The sequence below is a fragment of the Staurois parvus genome, unplaced genomic scaffold (genome assembly GCF_062004578.1).
Source record: "Staurois parvus isolate SC_StPar_1 unplaced genomic scaffold, SC_StPar_1.0 ptg000207l, whole genome shotgun sequence".
NCBI lineage: Eukaryota > Metazoa > Chordata > Amphibia > Anura > Ranidae > Staurois > Staurois parvus.
In genome coordinates this window covers 7809754-7828578 of record NW_028318003.1, presented here as the reverse complement: position 1 = coordinate 7828578, position 18825 = coordinate 7809754, and the positions used below count along the sequence as shown (strand labels likewise).

At 40.1% G+C, this 18825-nt stretch overlaps 1 protein-coding gene across 1 annotated transcript in view; it reads left to right on the top strand.

The window, feature by feature from the left end:
• BACE1 (beta-secretase 1) overlaps positions 1-16987 on the top strand; it is an 87563-nt gene extending 70576 nt beyond the window's left edge. Inside the window, exons 7-9 of the mRNA XM_089678612.1 lie at positions 11796-11945; positions 12157-12328; positions 15084-16987. Coding sequence (XP_089534738.1) covers positions 11796-11945; positions 12157-12328; positions 15084-15325 — 564 coding nt within the window. The 3' untranslated portion in view covers positions 15326-16987. The remainder of the gene's footprint in view (positions 1-11795; positions 11946-12156; positions 12329-15083) is intronic.
• The last annotated feature ends 1838 nt before the right edge of the window (positions 16988-18825 follow it).

The window sequence follows — 18825 nt, the reverse complement described above, 5'->3', positions numbered from 1 at the left end:
AAATACTGAGGCTGATTTACTAAAGGAGTATAGAGAGATAACTGCTCACCACTAGTACATGGTCCCTCCAACAGAGTTCACATCCCAGCCATGTCCCTCGTCAGTGCCCATTCAACCAACTTACTTCATCTGGTGAAATAGAGAGAGATGGAGCATTCCTTGGTACTGTAACTGGCATTCTGAGCGATAAGTGAAATAATGAGTGAAGTGAACAGTGTGCACTATGATGCCACCCAGCCAATAGGAACAAAATGCATGTCACTGGTACCCATATTTCAAATTGCTATGGTCTTTCACTGTAATGTCCCCATCGCAGCCATGCGTTGTTATTAAGCATTTATATAACTTTGACATATTTAAAAGCGCTGTACACAAAACACTGAACCACTCGCATAAGTTACCAGTGGCTCAGCCATACACAGGGTTCATTTACTAAAACCGGAAAGTACATGGTAGCCAATCAGCTTCTAACTTCAGCTTGTTCAATTAAGCTTTGACAAAAACCTGAAAGCTGATTGGCTACCATGCACAACTGCACCAGATTTTGCACACTCCAGTTTTAGAAAATCAACCCTACAGTCTTATTAGTATTATGCATTTATGTCGCTCTGGCATGTTCTGTAGTGCCATACAGTGCATACTGAATCACTCACATACAATATTATTATAGCTCTGATATATTCTGCAGAAATGTTTAGTGACACCCTCACCCTGGCCTCTACACCAGAGGAGATTACACTGTAATGTAGTCATATCAGGAGCTGCAAATGTGTATTTTCTGTATACAGTAGTCCCCAAAAGAATATCTGCTAAACCTTTTACATTGGCCCAGAATATATGTGAACATGTTAATTAAGTCTCTACTTTTTGTCTTTTTTTTTCTCAATCTGATTTACCGAATTTTCTAATCCTTGATTGTAAGTGATATTCTCCATTCCTATTATTAGTTTAGTTGTCTACATTTGAATCCTTTCCAAAACTTCAGTGATATAAAAAAAATGAAAAATGTTGTGCAAGTCAATATTCGCTCTAAATCACTAACAACGCATATGACAACTCATGCGTTGATGTGCAGAAACCTATAAATTGTTACCATTTTAAATTACTGTAAATAAAATCTGTTAAACCTTCTTACTAACATAATATTCACTCTAATTCCCTAACACATGTGACAGCTCATGCGTAGATGTGCATAAACATTAATTATTTAGAGTGAATATTATGTTAGTATAGCACTACCCCCGGAAGAGTTGCTGAAGAATCAGGTCCCCCTATAGTCCTACACAGCCAGGCAGCATGCATTTTCTCAGACTTGCATTCAAAGTCAATAAACCGTCCTTGAGCTTGGTTTTATGTTTTATTAAGGGGTGTTGAACTTGGATGGGGTAATGGGTGTGTGGGATGCCCAATGGAACTGCAAACCAAGAACAAACTCCTTATCAACTAGTCTTTACACAGCAGAAACTTCTTGGAGAGCTCCCCAGCCTCTCCTGGTGTACCTACCCAGATCCCATATAATCCTCTTCTTATCCAGCTGCCTGAGGGAATCCCTGGGAAAGGGAATCCAGTGCCTGCCACTTTAAATGAAACAGTCCTGGGCAAGGAGCTAATCAGGTTTCCCACCAGAGTGCTCTTTTTCCCTTAACTGGTCCAGGGGATTTAGGACTAATCACTCAGTCTCAGTCTTGTGAGCTGATTTAGGTGGGTGGCCGCCTTCAGGCCTTACGCTGAGCTGGCACCTTTCCTGTCTTTTACAGGTGGTCCTCGCTCTGAGGGCCAGTAAGGCTGAGCAATCCTCCTTTCCAGCTTCTTGCCTGTAGGTAGGCCCCTTCCCACTGGGCTCCCTCCCAGGCTTCCGTGTCTCAGCTTCCTCACACATTACACCTGAACGTTCCTGCTGCTGAGCAGGCTCAGTCATATTTACGGACTACTCTGGTGCCATGCCAAGCCTCTTGCCTGGGGATTGGCCAGAGTCCCCTGAGTACGCAGACCAGCCTCCTCACCCTGACCACTGCTTCTAAAATCTTCTCCAAGATTCCAGAGCAAGGGGAGGTATCAAGGAACTGATCTGAGAACCTCTCAGCCCTCACCCAAATTTGACCCAACTGACTATTGTCCAGGCTGCTACTTAGCCTTTCTGACTAATAAAATAATCAGCTAGCTCCCCCAAACTAACCAGCAGGGTGCCACATTAGTATGAAGGTTATTTGGATTTTATTTACAGTAATTGGTGCAACACATCATTTTTTTTATATCACTGAGGGTGTGGGAATACACATTACACTGTTAGCAGCAATTTGTTTTTGTCATATTGATATGGTAATCTTATACACTGACAGGATTGCGCAGATGATCCTCTAGATTACTTTCCAAAAGGTATTTGTCATTTCTCAGTGTGGTTCCGAAACTCGACACCATACTCTAGCTGCGGTCTTATGAGTGTTTTAGAGACAATGCTATAGTAATATTAAATGTAGATATTTCCCATTCTCTACCTTCCGTTTTGTTTTCTTTGTAGCTGCTACTTAGAGCGCTTCCTCTTAACTAGTGATCCCAAGTCCTCAACTAGATCTCTTTTGCCTAACTGTAGCTTATTTCATTTATAAAGTGAACCGCCTTTCTTTCCTGTGGCTTGTTTCAATAATTGTACATTTTCCAACACAATATGTAATTTGATAAAAAAAAATATACAGTTAGGTCCATATATATTTGGACACAGGCACAATTTTGTAGCTTTTTTCAGGTATTTACCAAAACATATTCAAGCTATAGTTATATAATGGATATGGGCTGAAAGTGCACACTCTCAGTTTTAATTTGAGGGTATGTACATCCAAATTGGAGGAAGGGTTTAGGAATTACAGCTCTTTGAGAGTAGCTAACCCCATTCACAACATGCAGACAAGTGAAGGACGCTCTCCAGGAGGTGGACGTATCATTGTCAAAGTCTACAGTCAAGATAAGACTTCACGAGAGCAAATACAGAGGGTTCACCACAAGGTGCAAACCATTCATAAGCCTGAAGAATAGAAAAGCCAGATTAGACTTTGCCAAAAAGCATCTAACAAAGCCAGCCCAGTTCTGGAAAAGCATTCTTTGGACGGATGGAACTAAGATTAATCTGTACCAGAATGACAGGAAGAAAAGTGTGGAGAAGGCTTAGAACAGCTCATGATCCAAAGCACACAACATCATCTGTAAAACTTGGTGGAGGCAGTGTGACGGCAAGGGCATGCATGGCTTCCAGTGGCACTAGGTCATTGGTGTTTATTGGTGATGTGACAGAAGACAGAAGCAGCCGGATGAATTCTGCAGTGTTTACAGATATACTGTCAGCCCAGCTTCAGCCAAATGCAGCAAAAGTTGATTGGACAGCGCTTCACAGTACAGATGGACAATGATCTAAAACACACTGCAAAAGCAACCCAGGAGCTTTTGAAAGAAAAGAAGTGGAATATTCTGCAATGGCCGAGTCAATCGCCTGAACTCAACCCGATTGAGCATGCATTTCACTTGCTGAAGGCAAGCCTAAAGACAGAAGGACATACAAGCAAAGAACAACGGAAGACAGCTGCAGTTAAAGCCTGGCAAAGCATCAGAAAGGAGGAAACCCAGTCTTTGGTAATGTCCATGGGTTCCAGACTTCAGGCAGTCATTGCCAGTAAAGGATTCTCAACAAAATATTAAAAATGAACATTTTATTTATGATTATATTCATTTGTCCAATTACATTTGAGCCCCTGAAAATGGAGGGACTGTGTATAAAAATGGTTGCAGTTCCTAAAATTTGTAAAATGTGATATTTATGTTCAACCCCTTGAATTAAAGCTGAAAGTCTGCACTTCAAATCCATTTGGATTGTTTTGTTTTAATTTATTCTGGTGGCAGAGCCAAAAGCATGAACATTCTGACTGTGTCCAAATATATACGGACCTAACTGTATATATTAATGCAGTGTTTAGGCTAAAGTAGGATTAAGATAAAGCTACTGACACACAATTTGTGATGCCAAATTTCCAAAAACATAAAATTATTAGTGTAGCACCATATACTTCTCCTTACAAAATTATATCCAGAACCAAACATGGGAATTCATACAATAAATACAAATCAGTATATCATAGTGTGAAAAAGTGTGAACACAGCTCATCAAAAGTGCTATTACTGTGGCATAAGACTAAGTCTCACAAATACTTCAACCAATATAAAACTGCCCTCCACCCACTAACTCACTCACTACTCAGGAGATCGCCATACACTTCAAAGATACGATTGATACAATTTGTGATGAAATCTCCTCTCTACAGATATCCCACTTATCACCCCATATCCTTGCTCCCCTTTTCCTCCAAACTCCTTGAATGCCTAGTCTACAACTGAGAGACCACCTCATTAAGTATAACCACCTTGATCCCCTTAAATCTGTATTTAGCTTTCAGCACGCCACAGAAACTGCTCTCCTAAAACTCACAAACAGTTTAATAACCGCTAAAACCAATGGACACTATTCTGTACTCCTACTTCTGGACCTTTCCGCTGCCTTTGACACGTTGGCCACCCCCTCCTCCTCAAAAAACTTTACTCCTTTGGTCTCTGTGACTGTGCTCTTCATTGGTTCTCATTCTACCTATTCCACTGCACCTTCAGTGTCACTCACAATTCTACTTCCTCCTCTCCTATTCCTTTCTCCGTCAGTGTCCCCCAAGGTTCTGGAGGACCGCTCCTATCCTTGATCTACACCTCCTCCCTTGGTCAACTGATAGCCTCTCATGGCTTTCAGTATCCCTTCTATGCTGACGACACCCAAATCTATCTCTCTACCCCTCAGCTCATAACATTAGCCTCCTCATGCATCACTAACTTACTGACCGACATATCAGACTGGATGTCACACCACTTCCTCAAACTCAGTCTATCCAAAACCGAGCTCTTAATATTTCCTCCCCCACATGCCCCTTCCCCTGACTTTTCTGTCAAGATCAATGGCACAACCATCAACCTGTCCTTGCATGCCTAGGTTCTAGGTGTAATACTGGACTTTGAACACTCCTTTTGGCCCCACATCCAATCATTTTCCAAAGTTTGCCATCTCAACCTCCCCAACATCTCCAAAATTAGCCCCTTCATAACCAGTGACACCACAAAGCTCCTAATTCACTCCCAGGTTATCTCTCGCCTCGACCACTGCAACTCCCTCCTCATTGGCTTACCTTTGCATAGGGTATCCCCCCTCCAGTCCATCATGAATGCTGCTGCCAGGCTCATCCACCTTACCAGCCATTCAGTGTCTGCCTCCCCTCTCTGCCAATGCCTGCCTTGGCTGCCACTCACACAACAAATTAAATTTAAAATACTAGCAATTTACAAAGCCATCCACAACTCATCCCCTAGCTACATCACTAACCTGGTCTCAAAATACCAAACAAATGACTCTCTTCGTTCCTCCTAAGACCTCCTGCTCTCTAGTTCCCTTGTCACTTCCTACCATGCTTGCCTCAGGACTTCTCCCAAGCCTCTCCCATCTAATGGAATTTCCTACCCCAATCTGTCAGATTATCTCTTACTCTGTCCACTTTTAGGCAATCCCTGAAAACTTTTCTCTTCAGAGAAGCCTATCCTGCCTCCACCCAACAACTGTACATTTTCTCCATCAGCTCATCCCCCCACAGTTAATACCTTTTGTATCACTTGACCCTCCCATTTTATATTGTAAGCTCTAACAAACAGGGCCCTCTGATTCCTCATGTATTAAATTGTATTGTAACTGTACTGTTTGCCCTCACGTTGTAAAGCACTGCACAAACTGTTGGTACTTTATAAATCCTATATAATAATAATACAATAATTCCAAAATATTAGTCCAGAACCATATAATTCTCCAAATGTGTAGAAACCACTTTCTGATATTAACAAACCTATAATGCATTTAGTGAACTATAAGCCTCTTATCAAACGGTGTGGACCATTCACAGAAAAAATGATCATTAATGCTTTTCAGGTGTGTTCAACACTTAGAGATACTGTATATCCACCATCCAGTGCACATACCCATCTCCAGTGTTAACACCTTGTGACAGATAAAACCATCAGCCTCTTTCTAAACTACGAATGAACCATTAAGGGGATTAAATGGTCATTAGCGCTTTCAATGCAGTGGGATCCCTCCAAGCTGCAGCTCATCCATCCACAGCAGTAATAATCAGCACCGAGGAAAGAAGCAATAATCACGTACAGTACCATAGCATGGTACAGTCAAAGCAGATCTTCTATATTCAGGTACAACATACGCACTTACAAAATTCTGCTCCTGCTCCACAGAGTATAAAGGAATTCAAACCAGGCACTATCACAAAGACTGACGTCATCACGCTAATCACCGGCTTGAGGGATCCCTCTGCATTAAAAGTGCTAATGACACAGTTTAGGCAAGTTTGGAAGAGTTTAGCATTTTTTTCTGCCAGAAAGCTCCAATCAAAAACGCAAAGCAGAAGGGGTTTATTTCCTGCCTCTAGTCGTTGAGCTTAAAATATGCCTCTAATCGTCCTAATGTGCATGGACACATAGGTGAATACTGAGCTGCTTCTACAAGCAAACCACAAAACTCCTGTAGAAGCAGTGATTGTAAGCCACTGTTCATGGAGCCTAATATCACTTTTTAATGAGTTTTGTTTACAATTTTTTCACAGTATGATATACAGGGCTGCTGTTAGAGACCACCTGGGCCCATACAGCCAACCTGACAGCCCCTCCCCCCCCCCAAAAAAAACACATTTACTATGCTTCAGTTATGAATGAACATAGTGAGTGACCAATACCGATCACTCATTATGTTCATTCAAGAAAGGAAGAGGCTGGTAAATGTGACAAATTTACTTGACCCTTCCCCCCATTCTCCAACTTGAAGGATGCTATTGTGTGCTTGCAGCTGCCGGTGGAGAGGACAGGAAGAAAGCTGGCAGCACTTCAGGGTTTTGGGGCACACAGGGGGGCCTGGGCAGCAGGGGGAAACATATGGTGCATAGGGAGGGTGATGGGTGCTCAGGGGGGCAATTACTGGAACCGATCCCCTGTATGGCTCTCTCTGCAGCAGCTGAAAGCCAGCGGGAGAGAGAGGAGAAGAGTGCTTTTAGCTGCTGCAGATAACCATACAGGGGATCTGTTCCTGTAATTTCCCCCTCGCCATGCTGATCACCCTCCCTGCCCACATCTGATTCACCCAGAGCCCCCCTGCTGGCATGGGCCCCATACAGGAGGACTGGTGACACCCCCTTATCCACAGCCCTGATGGTATATTGATTTGTATTAATTGTATGAATTTTCATATCTTTGGTTGTGAATATAATTTTTTGAGGAGCAGGATTTAGTGCTACACTATTGATTTTATGTTTTGGGAAATTTCATTTGATATTTAAAGTGATTGTAAAGGTTTGGTTTTTTTTTTATAAATTACAAACGTGTACCTGCTCTATGCAATGGTTTTGCACAGAGCAGCCCCAATCCTCCTCTTCTCGAGTCCCTCTGGCTCATTCCCACCACCGATTTCCCCCAGAGCAAGCTGCTTGCTATGGGGGCACTTGCGCGTGTTTGCTCCTGAGCCCTGCTCTGTGTGTCTATCAGGTGTGGCTGAGCCCCACCCCCTGCTCCCTTGTCACTGGCTCTGATTAACAGCAGCAGGAGCCAATGGCTTCCACTGCCGTATCTGAGCCAATCAATAGTGAGAGAGCCGAGAGAGGCTTGGCTCTCGTGTACATCACTGGATCAAAATTGGGCTCAGGTATGTATTTAGGGGGGCTGCGGGGTTAGCTGCATGCAGATGGTTTTTTACCGTACTGCATAGAATGCCTTTACAATGACTTTAACTACCCTTTTTGCAGTTTTGCCAAGCCCCTCCATTTTTATGTTGCTATAATAATTCTGCATACATTTGTGTGATTTGACCATGAATCAAAAGATTATGATTTAATTCACTACATTATTAATATTTAGATTAAAAGCACGGTCTTCTTTCTTTTAACCTGTTTATACCCACATACAAACACGTACAAACAGTCCTAATTGGGGATGCACCGATATACCGGCAGCCCAAATGTATCAGCATTTTGCCGATAGGAAAAAAGGTGCCGATAATGGCCGCCGAAAACGGGTGATTTTTGCCACGATTTTACGCATGATTTTACACACAATTTTGCCGCTATTATACCACATTTCGGGCACATTTTTCATAGGTCATGTGACTCAAACAATGTATCAAAATGCAATACGTGTGTGTTTTTGATGGGTTTTCAATGCATTTCAGGCCTGGTTCACACCAATGCAATTTGCACTTTGTCTGTTTTGCAGTGCGTTTTGTGTTTTTGCACGTACATTTTTGATGCATTTTTATATGCATTTTTGTATGATTTTTTTTTTTTTTGGCCAACTTGTTGCTGAGCAAATAAAAAGCGCAAAACGTATCAGAAACGCAACACATGTATTTTTGATGCATTTTGCAATGCATTTCAGGCGTGGTTCACACCAGTGCAGTTTGCATTTTGTCTGTTTTTCAGTGCTTATTGCGGTGTATTTTGCATTTTGGCGCACTCCCTTCTGTAGCTTTTTTTATGTGTTTTGTATTTTTGAATTATTTTTCGGCCAACTTGTTGCTGGACAGATTAAATACGCAACACGTGTGTGTTTTTTTTATGCATTTTCAATGCATTTCAGGCCTGTTTCACACCAATGCAGTATGCGTTTTGTCCATTTAGCAGTGCTTTTTGCAGTGCATTTTGCACTTTTTACATTTTTTTTGCCAACTTCTTGCTGGGCACATTAAAAATGCATGCAAAATGCAACACGTGCATTTTTGATGCACTTTCAATTCGTTTTCAATGCATTTCAGGCCTGTTTCACAGCAATGCAGTTTGTGTTTTGTCCATTTAGCAGTGCTTTTTGCAGTGTGTTTTGCCTTTTTGATGCGTTTTTTGGCCAACTTGTTGCTTAGCAAATAAAAAACGCAGCACGTGTGTGTTTTTAATGCATTTTTTATTTTTTTTTAATGCATTTCAGGCCTGGTTCACACCAATTCCATTTGCGTTTTTTTCTGTTTTGCCGCTCTTTGCAGTGCATTTTTGATGTGTTTTTAATTTGCCCAGCAACAACAAAACAAAACCATTCAAAAAATACAAAACGCATCAAAAATTTAACGCGTGTGCAATTTTTGTGTTTTTTATGAGTTTTCAATGCATTTCTGGCCTGGTTCACAACAGTTCAGTTTGCGCTTTGTCCGGATTTCAATGCATTTTGTATTTTAGCACGTGCATTTTTAAATGCATTTTGTGTTTTGTTTGTGTTGTGTTGCTGAGCAGATTCAAAACGTGTGAAAACGTATCAAGAATGCAGCATCTCCATTGAAGTCTGCTGAACCAAAAACACATTGTTTTGCGTTTAAAGAAGTCCCTGACCCTTTCCAAAAATTCAGCAGCTCAGAAACGCATTGGTGTGAACCAGGCCTCAATTGGGAGGTACGTTTTTGGTGCTTTTTTTTTTTTTTCTCGTCAAATATGCACCAAAAATGCAAGATTTTAACACTGCAAGGGAAGCGCAATGGACCAGTGTGAGGACATACATAGAATTAAAAGGGATGCATTTTTCTTGTGCCTTTTTTTTATGCAAACGCGCTACAAAAACTGCTCAGTGTGAAAGCAGCCAATTGACTGAAAAGCTACTGAAAATAAATTCATATTCATCTAAATTCATGGTATTAATTAAAAAGTTGAATATAATACAATTATATAATATATAAAAAAACTGCTTCAGTTTCATTTTTCAGCCAAATGCATCCTGAATTTTCGGTTTCCGTTCAAGAATTTTTATTTTGGTGCACCACTAGTCCGAATCATTGCATCCCAAACTTCTCCACCAGGCTAAATAGAACAGTATCAAATGCTATAACAAAATAAATGTATCAAATTATAGCATTCAAAATCCAGATTTGAATTTATGCCCTTATAAAAACGAAGCATAGGCTTAGTTCAGTTTGTTGTGTTTTTTGACATAAGGATCATTACTTTGATCCATGTGACTAGATCTCATTTCTGAAATAGTGGTCATTATGATAAATATTGACCATAAAACTTTAGTAAAGTAATCCTCATTTTAGGCATGCCCTGTCCTTCATAAAATCATGCTGATTCACTGTTAGGACCCATTCACAATAGATTATTATATAAATGATAATGCACTATGTATTATTTCTTTTTCTTTTGAGGTAACACTTGTTGTGGAAGTCGTTGGGGAGGCTCAATTAATTTGGACTTTTTGTATCACCTGTATCACACAGGAGGGATATTTGTGTGCTTTTTTTCTCTAATTTGAATTTAAATTTTGGACTTTATTTTTCACTTTGATATTTTTGGCTAGGTGAAATTTATTTATTTATTGGTTATTTTTGGCATATTCATTATTATTTACATCTTCAGGGGTGAAGGTGGAGATTATGCTATAAGGGGATTGGATATTAATTCAATTGTAATTTTGGAAATGTTATTATAATAAAGCCTACTCAATATACAGGGAGTCCCTAACGGGCTGGACACATAGGCAAAATTATTTTTTCAATAACATTTTATTTCATTGGAATATTAACCAATAACATCTTCTATGTGATTTCCACCATTTGTGATGCAAATACAGTAACATCACTGTGCTGTCAATTTGAGCACATTCATTCATGATGCGTTCCTTCAGGTGATTCATATCTGTGATTTTCATTGAGTACACCTTCTCCTTTAGCAAGGGGGGTTACGGTTTGGTGAGCTTATATAGTGATATATTATACACACATATATTAATTTTATTTATTACAGGTACTTATATAGTGCAATAAATGTATGCAGCGCTTTACATATACAGTATATTGTACATTCACATCAGTCCCTAACCCTCAAGGGGTGTACAATCTAAGGTCCCTAACTTATACTCATACATACACATACTAGGGCCAATTTAGACAGGATCCAATTAACCTACCAGCATGTCTTTGCAGTGTAGGAGGAATCTGGAGTACCCGGAGGAAACCCACACAGGCACAGGGAGAACATGCAAACTCCAGGCAGGTGGTGCCGTGGTTGGAATTCAAACCAACGACCCTAGTACTGCCAGGATATATATATATATATATATATATATATATATATTCACATACACACACACACATATATAGTGATATTTGCCTATGTGTCCAGATTTCAGGGACAACCTGTATAACCCCTGTCAGTGTTATTGCCATCTGTGTCCTATTGGGGAGATTTACCTTTACTTCCTGACATATAACTAAACAGGAAGTGAGAGGAAATCCCCGTAAATTAAGGAAATGCATTATGGCCACTAGGGTTGCCACCTTGTTCCCTTTAAAACTAAACACATATTAATAACACAGGTTTAATTACCACCTTAATAAGCCACAGAACCTGTGTCATTAATGTATTCAGTTTTAAAGGGATGAGGTGGCAAATCTAGGGGCCACCCAGGATCACCAGAAATAGTGTCCCCATTGGAAGATTTCCCCTCTATTACTGCTCTGGGGACAACCCAAAATTTGAGATTTTCATTTACTTTCACTTTTGATGATATTAGTAAACATGACAAATAGAGAGGGTAAATCTCCCTAACGGGCAAATCTGACAGGTATTCTACTCCAACTCCACATTGTCCAAAACAAAAAACGATTTAGTCTTTAGTTATACTTTAATTTATTATTAACATGGATACTACAAATGACTAATTTTCAAATTTTCTCAATGTGGTTCTTTTTGTAGACAGAGAAATTCCCTGATGGATTCTGGATGGGGGAACAGTTAGTTTGCTGGCAGGAGGGTACTACACCATGGAACATATTTCCCGTGATATCCCTTTATCTAATGGGTGAAGCTGCCAATGAATCTTTCCGCATCACCATCTTGCCGCAGGTAGCATTTGCCATCTTGTCCCCTGGCATCAACTTATCTGGGCTGTTATTGATTTGTATTGTCTAGCTTGCTTTTTTTAAATGCCCTTTCTCCAAACTTTAATAAAATGTGATGGATTTTCTCACAGTATTTCCTACACTTTTTGTTTCTGTCTCCTTAGTAGAGACTCACCAATACACAGATCTAATGGTGTTTTCTACCCTTCTTGCAGCAATACCTGCGCCCTGTGGAGGACATAGCCACATCTCAGGATGACTGTTATAAATTTGCAGTGTCTCAGTCTTCTACTGGCACAGTAATGGGTGCGGTCATCATGGAAGGCTTCTATGTTATTTTTGATCGTGCACAGAAACGGATTGGCTTTGCTGTCAGCACATGCCATGGTGAGAGCTAATTTAATACATTAAAGCAGACCTGATGCATATACAAAAGTAGAATAAAGCAGATGTAACAGTCAAATTACTTATTTTGTATTTGTGACTTTTAACTGACAGTAAGTAGCAGTTCAATGCCAGACTTGAGTAAGGCGTATGTACAAGCTCTGAAAGAAATTAATACATTTCTGGAAATGTGAAGGAGTCTTTGCATAAAACATTCATTGTGCGAATGTGACAAACATTCAGGCAACACAAATCTCCATATTTTCTCACCTCGCCATGATGCAATTTTCCTGATTGAAGTATTTATTTAAAAAAAAATACATTATGACCATTAAGTTATGCTTACAATTCAGGAACTACATATATTCGAAAAAATACAGAAATTTTCATTCTAAATGTGCAGTTGTTGGTCATGTCTGCACAATCAATGTGACATATTCAAAAACTGTATTGAGAATGGCAGAACTTTACTGCTGCCTTGGAATGACTCACTCCTTAAATCATAATCATTGCAACCTATATTCCCAGGCCAAATGTATTCTCTAAAATATACATATATATTTAACAGTAATTAATTTTTTACTTTTTAATACTGTTATTGTATCAGACAATTACACTAAGCTGCAATCTACAGGCCTCTGAAAATTCAAACCATTTTTTCTGAAAGTCTTCAGCTTGCATGTGATGTAATTGACAAAGTGATCACATGATTGAGAGCCACTCTTACTCATTCTCTGTCATTAGTGGGGACTTTAGCTGTCAGTGTTCACCGGTACCTATCAAAGTCACATTGGTACAGCTGGGTCCAATGTAACTATGTATATACTATACCTGGCCAATGCCCCTGGAAGTTGGAAATCACTGGAGTAGACTCCGCTACTCCAGTGATTTCCACATGTTTCTGGGTACCGTGTTGAGCGTCTGACTGAATTGTGAACACAGAAGGTCAGCCACTTAGCATAGGCATTATTCAGAGAATGGTTTGCACTTTCTGATTGTATGCAAAGCATTTTCTGTTTGAATGACGTGGAGAGGCGGGATGGTGACATCGTGCTCTCAACCTCGTCCAATCAGAGAATGCTTTGCATTCATTTAGAAAATGAAAAGCACTCTCTGAATGGTGCCCATGCCGAGCAGCTGACCTTCTGGGTTCAGAATGCAGTAGGCCAGCTGCTCAGAACGAAACCTGAAAGCAAGTGGAGATCACTGCAGTAGTGATGCCCAGTAGTGATTTCCAGCTTCCAGGGGCACTGGCCTGGTATGGTATATAAAAGGTGGACCAGGATAACTCTGTAAAAATATACTAAACCTGGAATTAGTAAGCCATAGAATTCAGTGTTTTATCTGAAGTTCACCTCTTCAGAGACTGGCTTCAGGTAATACACAGATTAATGCATTTAACTATAGGAATGCGCTAGAAACAACAAAACTTCAATAAACTGTGCATAAATCAATATAAGATCAAATAAAACATTTCACATATAAATAATTAAATAGATCATATAGTGTTCAAATAATCAATCTGTGAAAGTCCAAAGTCCCACAGTACAAATTTACAGCCACCATGTGCACTCCACCACCAAATAAAGTTGGGTGACTCACCAGAGCTATATGCTGATCAAATCATAGACCAGCATAAGCACTATTGCTCTGGGAGCGATGGATATTCCAATTCCGGATATAGGATGCAATATTCTGCAGTATTAAATCCCTGCACTATTATTCCTTTCTCTTTGCCTTTGAACATGGTCCCAATGCCTATGGAGAACCGTATATCCCTCTAGGAGAGAGAGAGGTTGTGGAGAGTTGTTTCATGTTTATCTGGAATCAATCTTTAACACAGAGCGGCACTTTTCATCCTAAGGGATTTAATACTGCAGAATATTGCATCCTATATCCGGAATTGGAATATCCATCGCTCCCAGAGCAATAGCACTTATGCTGGTCTATGATTTGATCAGCATATAGCTCTGGTGATTCACCCAACTTTATTTGGTGGTGGAGTGCACATGGTGGCTGTAAATTTGTATTGTGGGAATTTGGACTTTCATAGATTGATTATTTGAACACTTTATGATCTATTTAATTATTTATATGTGAAATATTTTATTTGATCTTATATTGATTTATGCACAGTTTATTGAAGTTTTGTTGTTTCTAGTGCATTCCTATAGTTAAATGCATTTTTGACCAAGATTATTTAATAATTTTGGGGTTTTGGAATTGCTGCTATATTAATTAAGGGTGTGGCGCTTTTCTAAACAATCTTTTACTAATACACAGATTAAACAAATCATTCTACATACGTTGTATCTGTCTATCTGCAGTATTTTTTTGTCTACATCTGTTCAAAGTACTGAATTTATAAAGCGAGTCTGAGAGTTCAGAAAAAAGAGGGAGTAGGACAGAAATTACACTCTGCAGAGGTCAGTGAGGAGAGCTCTGTGAACTGATTGGAGGGAAGGGACACACACCCCCGTCACACAGCTCACAGGAACAGAATTATGGCTGTCAATCTTCTGGAAGTCCCTCCCATGTCACCATTTTTCTCTTGGTGTCAGGAAAACTTTTCAGAAGTGATTCATGCTGATAGCAGAGGAACGAAGCAGCAGACAGAGATGACACTTACTGCTTTTAATTGAGACAAGTACACACTATAGAGGGATATGATTTGTTCATATTTCATGTCTGAGGTGTACAACCACTTTGCTAGGAAATTAAATGAAATCACACCCATCTTTTGTCATATCTCTTACAGTGCATGACTTTTCTCGCAAGGCTTCTGTGGACGGTCCATTCTATGCCTCTAACTTAGAAGACTGCGGCTATAACACTCCACAGCTGGATGAGTCTGCTTTGATGACTACGGCCTATGTGATGGCCGGCGTGTGTGCCCTGTTTATGCTGCCCCTTTGTCTAATGCTCTTCCAGTGGCGTTGTTTTCGCTGCCTAAGACAATCACAAGATGATTTTGCTGACGATATCTCCCTGCTGAAATAGGCAAGCACCTCCTCACCCTCATTCTGAGTTTGAACCTCAGTCCTAGAAACACCACGTCACCTGTACACGAGGATCCACCCAGGGTCCTCTTGCTGCAGCAATGAATCCCAGATAAACTAAGAAATCTAATTCTAGGGGTCTACCAAACAATGGATTCTTTTACAGCTTTACAATACAGCCTCTTGAATTACTACTGGTTAAGCAAAAATGCATCTTCCTGTGTTATCACTGCTAAAAGAAATTAACAGAGGAAGCTTTCGTTAATATTAAGCCATATTTAAGACTAACAAACGGCATTCTCTGTGGTTTATGTGTAATATGACTTCTTTTGGAGTTTGGTTTACGTATGATGAACTAACTGATTATGATAGGCAGGGAGATGATAGAAAAATAGGAAATATTTAAAAGGTACCCAAGGCAGCACATAGAAAGATATGGTTCATGGATTCTGAATAGCTGTACATGTGGCCCTTTACTGGCGTTTGGTACTTCATTGGCAGGTCTATTGCCAGTATCAGCATATATATGGAGAATATTCAGTGCCTGCTGAGGTCAAATGCTTTCATCCTAGTCCATATGGCTACAATGCATTGAGGACCAAACCTTTATATTAGAAGGGAAACAATTTAATACTGTAAAAGAAAGCCTTTTTTAATTTATATATTTAGATGTATATTCCATAAAGTCAACTCTCATCTCCCAGAAGATTAAAGCTGAAATCCAGGCTAAACCAGTTTTGCCTAAATACAGGCGGCATGTGTATACTTTCATGAATTTTAGACTTTTATTGTTTATTTCCTCCAGATCTGTGCAGTATTCCAGTAGGAAATAACTATGCAGGAGTTTCCAGAAATAAAGACCAGTCATTGCTGCCCTCTCTCTCCCTGTGCAGGGTGACTGGTCTTGTATCCACCTCCTCCTGTAGTTTTCTGGAGCCAGCCTGGACTCCACCCTCACACAGTCCATGTACAGCAGTGTGATGATGTCACCTACTTTTACAAGGTACTAGTTGGGTTTGCAAAGCTATTTTGGGCACATAAAGTGAGTTTTTATCCTTTGTGGCTATTAACGAAGTACTAAACTCTAAACATTTCTTATCTTAATGCATTCTCTGTATTAAGGTAAAAAACAGCCACTACCTGTCCTGTTAATTCTCCCCTTCCCTTCTTCCACCATTCCTAAACACTTACCTGGCTCCATGTTCCCTCTCCAGAGTTGTTCTGGGCTCCAGCATCCCTCACTTTATGGTTTTGCAGGAAAAATGACAGCAGCAGAGCCATAGGCTCCTGCTGCTGTCAGTCAAACTCCTGTGGGGAGGGAGTGGTGGCATGGCTTACCAATGCTGTGTGTGTCTATGGACGCACACAGCTTTTCACGGGACCCAACAGGAGCGCTCGCACACAGGTGACTCCTTAGCACCGGGGTTGGTACAGGAGGCACCCAAAAGAGGGGGGAGGCCTATAGTGCCAGCAAGGACTGAGAGAAGAGGAGGAGAGTGATGTTTCTGTGCAATATCATTGCACAAAGAAGGTAAGTGTTACCTCTTTTTTATTTTATTTCTTTTTTTATTTTTGCTTTTAATGTTCCTTTAAAGAATATATTTGAATGGAAGTTTTTTGCCCGGAGTTCAGCTTTAATAAATGCTGCTCTTTCTAAATTAAACTGCGTTCACTTTTTCTTGAATGCAGAGTGCATATATTTCTTCATAAAGACATTTAATCTGTCTGGTAAATGCAGCTGTGAGTGCTGAGTGGCTGTTTGGTGAGCCTTGGACACATATAACATGTAGGGTAAATAAGTACCTGAGTTTTGTGCAGGAAAAGTTCATTTGAAAAAGTGCAGATATGATAAAACAAGTGCAATCCATGCTCAGAAACCGGTAAATACAACTGTCAGCAGACAGAAGTGGCCACCTCTAATATTGCTTGTGAGTACAAGGCCTTCTTTGAAAGAAATAGCCCTAAACTGCTTCTAAAATGTACCTAAACCAGCATGTTAGGTGATTTTATATAAAAATATTTTCAGCTTCTTAAAGAAGAATTCCAGATATGGATATTTTTACATAGTTACATTGGCTGCACTTGGACCAATGTAACTATGGATATACCATACCTTTGGGATCCTTTTAAAAGCTGGAAATCACTGTAGTAGGCACCCCTACTCCAGTGATCTCCACTTGCTTCCTTGATTAATGTCTGCCCTGCTGCATTGTGAACACAGGAGGTTAGCTGCTTGGCTCAGCTACCATTCAGAGAATGCTTTGCAATTTGCCAGTGAATGCAAAGCATTCTCTGATTGAACAAGGTGGGGCAGTAGCCTCAAACTCTCCACCTCGTCCAATCAAAGAATGCTTTGCATTCATTCAGAAAATGCAAGGGATTTTCTGAATGGTGCCTGTGCCGAGCAGCCGACCTCCTGTGTTCACAATGCATGTAAGCAAATGGAGATCACTGGAGTAATGGTGTCTTCTCCCATGATTTCCAGCTTCAGGGGCATCAGCCAGGTATGGTATATACATAGTTACATTGATGCAAGCTGACCCAATGTAACTAAGTATAAAATATCCATATATGGAATTTCTCTTTAAAGAAGAATTCCAGGTATGGACATTTTTATGTAGTAACAGTTCAGCTTGGAGCAGTGTAATGACACATATATCAATTATCAATCTCAATTAATGCAAAGCATTCTCTGACTGGACGAGGTGGAGAATGTGACGTCACTCCCCAGCCTCTCCCAAGAACGCTTTGCATTCACTGAGAAAATGCAATGCGATCTCTGAATGGTGTTTGTGCCAAGCAACCGGTCTCCTGTGTTCACAATACAGCAGGACAGTCTCTCAGCACAGGACCCAGAAGCTAGTGGAGATCACTGGAGTAGGGATGTAGGGATTCCTACTTCAGTGATTTCCAGCTTCTAGAAGGATCCCACAAATATGGCATATACATAGGTACTTTAGTCCAAGCTGGTCCTATGTAAAATATACCATCACTGGAAATCTTCTTTAATGTCAGTCTTACCCACAACTATATTTATTTCTAAAGCTATGGATACAGTATATGTTTGTGTGTATGTATGTATGTATGTATGTATGTGTGTGTGTGTATATATGTATGTGTGTGTGTGTATGTATGTATGTATGTATGTATATGTGTATATATATAGTGAGATAAAGACAGATTGGATGAATATATTTCCTTTATATGTTGTATGTTTACATCAGGTATTGCTCTGTCAAACTAAACCCAATAACATTAAAATTGGAACCAATTGAATTCTTACATGAACCATCCTTTAGATGGTATGTAAATAAGCTATGGGATGCAGATTGCTACAAAGAGAGAGTTAGGAAAGCCCCACAGGAATTTATTGATTAAGAAAAGTAATGTGAAGATCAGTGGTGTAGAACAGGGGTGTCAAACTGGCGGCCCTCTAGCTGTTGCAAAACTTCAAATCCCATTATGCTTCTACCTTTGGGAGTCATGCTTGTAACTGTCAAT